General features: G+C 57.8%; 1 protein-coding gene across 1 annotated transcript; it reads right to left on the reverse strand.

Moving 5' to 3' along the window:
* Nucleotides 1–180: 180 nt before the first annotated feature.
* LOC133218148 (leucine-rich repeat-containing protein 37B-like) lies at nucleotides 181–4,616 on the reverse strand (the record flags this gene model as incomplete). The annotated part of the gene is made up of 9 exons (XM_061364288.1): nucleotides 4,292–4,616; nucleotides 4,031–4,102; nucleotides 3,549–3,620; nucleotides 2,613–2,684; nucleotides 2,107–2,187; nucleotides 1,585–1,656; nucleotides 1,076–1,150; nucleotides 715–833; nucleotides 181–609 (listed from the first exon to the last, which is right to left on the reverse strand). Coding segments are annotated over exons 1-9 (1,162 nt in total), but the record flags the coding sequence as incomplete, so codon positions are not given.
* Between the last annotated feature and the right edge of the window lie 758 nt (nucleotides 4,617–5,374).

Here is a 5,374-nt window from a genome sequence, read left to right on the forward strand (position 1 = left end):
AGTGGGCCAGATGCGGGGCCTCTGTTGGGTATGGTGTAGGGGGCTGTGATGCAGGAGGGGTGGGTGCTCTCTGATGGCTGGAGATGGGCAGGATGTCGCTGATGTTCAACCTCTGCACTGCTTCCCAAAGGATGGATTGTGATCGGGACAAGTGCAGGCCAGGCTCATGCTGCTTCCAGCCTGTGGCTCTTCCTCCCTGGCCTGCTGGCACCTCCTGCCCCTTGTCGCTCTGTGCTGGTTGGGCTGTGCTGGGGCTTTTCAGAGTGAGGGTGCTCGTGGCCTTGTGCATCTTGTTCTTCAGCTGTGCCACGAGCCCCTCTGCTAGAAAATAGAACCTCTTTGTGTCAAGGGAGCTGTTCCAGCCCCTTTGCTGAGCGCGCTGCAGCATCAGCACCAGCTCCTTGGCGGTGTTGCTCTCCTGCCTCGAGAGCTGCTGAGGGGAAGGTGCTGACGCATTGGGGCTGCTCAGCCTCAGGACAACCGTGAGCGTGACAATTCTCTGCTCCCTGAGCAAGGGCTCCTTGGGCTGGGTCTTCAACATGGAGCTGCTGTTCCCTTCCCTGGGTGGCACGGCTCCCGTCAGGAGCCCTGGTGTCTCTGCCAAGGGAGCTGTAACACAGCGAGAGCACATCAGGGACAAGAATTTTTCTGGTAGACGCAGGCTCAGAGGGTTCGCTCTGGCTGGGGGCACGGGCAGGGCCGTGGGGCAGTTACCGCAGCGGGGAGCAGTGCTGCTGCACACGCTCGTGCAGTCGAAGCTGAGGGTCCTGCACGGGGTCTCGGTGCTGTGCTTGTGCTGGCAGAGGCAGCAGGCCGTGTCGATGGACAGCTTGCTAAAGAACAGGGGTTGTGAACAAACACTCAGCATTGAGACCCAAGGGCAGCGACTCCAACCCAGGCGGTGCGCAGAAACATGTCAGGGGTCTGCTTCAGTCTCTGCTGCAGCTCTGGGAAGCTTCCCCTCACTCCCAGTGTCCCAATGGACAGTTTTGTGATGGTGGGTTCGTTCCCCACACAGACCCCTTGTCCCAGCAGTTGGGATCTGCTGGGGGTGGGAGCCGGCCCCTGCACTCACAGTGTTTCCAAGCGGGATGTTCCCAGGAGCAGCATGAGCAGCATCTGCCGAGTCACTCGTGTGGCACCCAGGTCCCTGCAAGGGTTTCAAGAAACACATTACATTTGAGGTGGCGGCACCAGCCCCTGCTCCAGGAACAAACCCAGCCCCTACTGCTTGCGGTGCTGGTCGCAGGGGGATCCGCTGCTACCTAATCCAGGAGAAATGATGGAACCCCCTCTCTCCTTCCTGCTGTGCCCTGCTCCCACCCATGGCTCTGAACAAGGAAGGGATCCTGCAGATCCCGTGGGAGACAGATGCAGACAGGTTCAAGTCTGAGTCCCAGCTCCTTGCTGCCTTTGCAGTCGGGACACACCAGAACTGCTCAGCCTTTGCCTGGTTCTGTGCTGCCTCCAACAGAAGGGTGGGAGAAGGGTAGGATTTGCTGCTGGATCTCTGCTTTCCCAGCCACAGGACATCCAGAGACACAATGAGCCATGTTAAGCTGTTAACAAGGAGTCTGTACTTACAGGTGAGCGACTGAAGGCAGCTTGAAGAATGACATGTCCTCAATAACAGACAGGGGGTTACGGCTCAGGACCCTGAAATGAACCAATACCCATGTGAGCAGGGTTGCAGGATGACAGCGGTGGCAAGGGCTCAGTGCTATGTGTGTGAGGAAGGGCCTGGGGTGAAGGTTCCAGGCCTGGGCATATACTGATGGGCAGATTCACAACATACGTCAGGTCCTGACTATCTCCAGCCCAGAGAGCAAAAGCCCAGAAGTGCTGCTTCTGGAAAACACAACATCTCTTTCTTTTCTCTGCAGCTCACACCTTCTGGTGGCTTCCCTCCAACAGGACTCCCTATTTTCTCACATTCCCATTGTCCATGAGCTTTGTCTCTGTTCCTGTACCCAGCCAGGCAAAGCCGTGGCCTGACAGAACTGTCGTTCAGCATTGATGCTGCTGTCTATCTGGGGTAAGAGGGGAGCAGAACACTGTGACAAAGTGCCACTAATCTGAGCTGCCCTTAGCCCTTGAAACACTCACAGTGTCTGGAGGAACTGCATCCCGTGCCATGCCCGGAAGGTGTCGTTCCGGATCTCGGTGAGGAGATTTCCCTCCAGGTTTCTGGGGAAACAGGAGACCACAGAAATGAATTGGGTCTGACCCACAGGAAGCTGGAGTGAAGCAGCACTGAGTTGTAGGCAAGAGCCACATCCAAGGTGGAACTGGAAGGAAACTGCCATTTTCTCTCCTGCTGTTTGTTAACCTGTCAAGGAGAGATGAAGTGCACGTGTGCTGCATCTCTGCTTGCTCCAGGGCACGGCAAGCCTCAAGACTCAGCTTCTATTCTGGCTGTGTTTGCACAAGCCACGGCCCCCATCCTGGTGTGGCCACCAGCCACGCCCTGAGCTCCTGAGCTCAACTGCTCCTTCAGCAGGAGAAATTGGAGTCCTTGTTCTAAAAATAACAGGAGCATTTTCCCGCAGCAGAAGGTTCTAAATGCAAACAGGCTTCCCCAACCACACCAGGAAGGAGCTCCCATAACTCACATGGTCTCCAGGAAAGGAAGGTTCTCAAAAGCACGCTCCTCGAGCAGCTGGATTTTGTTGTAAGCTAAATCCCTGTTAACAGGAGAACACAAAACGTTGGTGACACTTGCACGGTGCTGGTTCCTCTCAGGTGCTTTGACACTGGCAGCACAGATGTGCCACAGCTCTCATTTCATGTGGGGTTTCTCTCTGGCACTGACTTGCAGTGGTGTGTAACTGAGGCTTACGCTCGTGACTGGGGCGGCTGCAGCTCAGAGAGGTTCTCTCAGCTCTGATCCCACCAGGGATATTTCAGGGCTGATTTTCCTCTCTGGTAACAGAGCAGGTTCTTTATGCACGCCCCAACAGCACCTCTTGTGTGAAGCCTCAGGGACTGGCTGAAACGCCCTGTGTGACCAGCATGGGGCTGTTTCCCTTAGCTCCTAGACGTCACCTCCCTGCACAGCCCTGCTCTGATGTGCGCAGGAGTCCTCTGGCCTGGCTCTAGAAACCAAAAGGTTCCGTGTCCCAGCCTGAACTCACTGCCTGGGCTTGTTCTGCTGCAGACAAGGAGACAGGAACCTTTGTGGGCAGAGTCCCTGGCCCTGTTGTGTGGGTGAATGGGAAGTACCCGCTTGTCTCCATGGGCAATGGAGAGAAGCTGCACCATGAGCTCACTCCCAGGCAGCTCTGGGGCATCTGAGCTGAGAGGGGACGAATGCATGAGCTTGCCCCTGGAGCAGGTGGGCTCGTGCAGGTCTGTGCAGGGAAAGGGCAGCAGCTGCCTCTTCCTGCTTGGATATGGGGCAATGGGAGCACCACGTGTCCCTGAGGAGACCTCCCCTGCAAGGAGACTCTTTATTCCCCGCAGGAATAAAGCCCTTCCTGGGGCAGGCTGGGCAGCAGGGCCGGGACAGGGGGAGGCGTGCCCACCGCCATGGGCAGGCGTGTACCTACAGATGCCTCAGCAGGAGCAGCCCCTCCAGCGAGCGCCTCTTCACTGCCAGCAGGTTGTTGTGCTGGAGGACTCTGCAAGAGACAGACACGGGCAGTGGCACCCACAGCTCTCAGGGGCAATGGAGCTGTCGGGAGAACAGCCCTGCAGCAGCATCAATGCAGCATCTCTCCCGGTCCCGCCACGGCTCATCACCCTCATGGCAGGAGCAGGCATTTGCTCCGGGCCTGCTGACTGACTGCAGCCTGAGCACAGGTTCCACAGGCCCAGGGATGGCCCCGGGGGGTGGGAGGGACACGGCCCCGGGCACTGCTCACCGTGGAACAGCTCTGGGGATTCACACCCCTCCTTGCTGAGCAGCTCGGCCTTGGCTGCACGCGGCAAGCACTCCTGTGGTGCTTGTCACAGCCTTGGCTCGACAGCCCGGTGGAGGGATGGGGATCCCGGAACCCATGCGCCGTGTCCGATGCTGGTGGATACTTACAGCTTCTCAGCCCATGGGTATCCCTGCCACGCCTGCCGGGGGATGAGACTGAGCACATTCCCAGTGAAATCCCTGCAGAAAAGCCATTGGGAGCATCAGCCCCAGCACAAACCGTTCCCCTGCCCCAGGGTTGTGGGGTGGCCGCGGGGCTGGCCTGGAGCTGCTCCCTCGGTGCTGCCCATCAGCCCCCCACATGCAGCGTGTTTCTGGAGCCGCTCTCGGGGTGTCCCGGGGCAGCACCCGGAGCTGCAGGGCACTCACAGCACAGAGAAGGGCCGTTGGCGTGTGGCCGGGGGCACGCGGGACAGGGCAGCGCCGCTGCAGTCCAGCCGGTGCCCACGGCAGCGGCAGGGCCCTGGGCAGGGTCTCAGGGGCCGGGCCAGGCTGGGGGCCAGGCCCAGCAGCAGTAGCACCAGCAGCAGCGGTGCCATAGCGATGCAGGGCCTGGGCGCCTTTGGTAGCACGCGAGGCCCAAGGCTGGGGATCCAAACCAGGAGCTCTGGTTTGCAACCAGCAGTGCATCTGGGGCTGTGCTGGCCCTGCTGGCTGGAAATAGCCTGGGACACCTCACACCTCACAATGGGGCCACACCCAATGGGCCTGTGAGTGTGCGTCCTCACTGTGACATGGGACAATCCCCTGCCACTGGAGCTGGTCACTCTGCCCCGCCTGTGGTGTGGTACAGACCAGCAAGCACATCTACACCAGGAAGACCTGTGTGCAATAAATGTGTGCAGTACATGTGTGTTCAGTATATGCTCAGTCTGTGTGCGTCTGCCACACGTGTGCATGCACGTGTACGTGTGCGTGAGTGTTGCCCTGTGTATGTGTGTGTACATGTGTGTACACTTTTATGCACGTGTGTACATGTGTGGGGAAAGCTTCAGGCCTGATGTTTTGGCTTGGAAACACAAGTGTCACTTCCAAGGGACACTTGGAAGTGTCAGTGTCATACCCAGACCCCGCAGTGAACTGCTGGCCAATCTCCTTCTCCATTTGGTTGGCAAAGGCTTCCAACTCAAGGGAATCAATTCCTTCTCCAACCTCACACACCCTCAGAAAGCTGCAGAGTGCCAGAGCAGCTCTTGGACCTTATTCAGCTCAGAACACGCCATATTTGAGCAGGGTTGCAGCTGTGCACCCAGCATCTCACTGACACCCCCGTTCTTTGCTCATAGGGCCTCCAGGGACAGGTGGTTTTGCTCTGAAGAACAGGGTAGGACTCCAAAAGCCAGAATCAACTCACAGGACATGGGGTGAATGAACAACACAACAGTTTTATTGATCTCTAATAATTAAGCTAAACCTAATGTCTAATCTAAACCTAATGTCTAATCTAAACCT

Source organism: Neopsephotus bourkii, unplaced genomic scaffold, assembly GCF_033783945.1.
Source record: "Neopsephotus bourkii isolate Nb327-2 ecotype Australia unplaced genomic scaffold, CSIRO-AGI_Nbou_v1 NB_1202, whole genome shotgun sequence".
Classification (NCBI taxonomy): Eukaryota; Metazoa; Chordata; class Aves; order Psittaciformes; family Psittacidae; genus Neopsephotus; species Neopsephotus bourkii.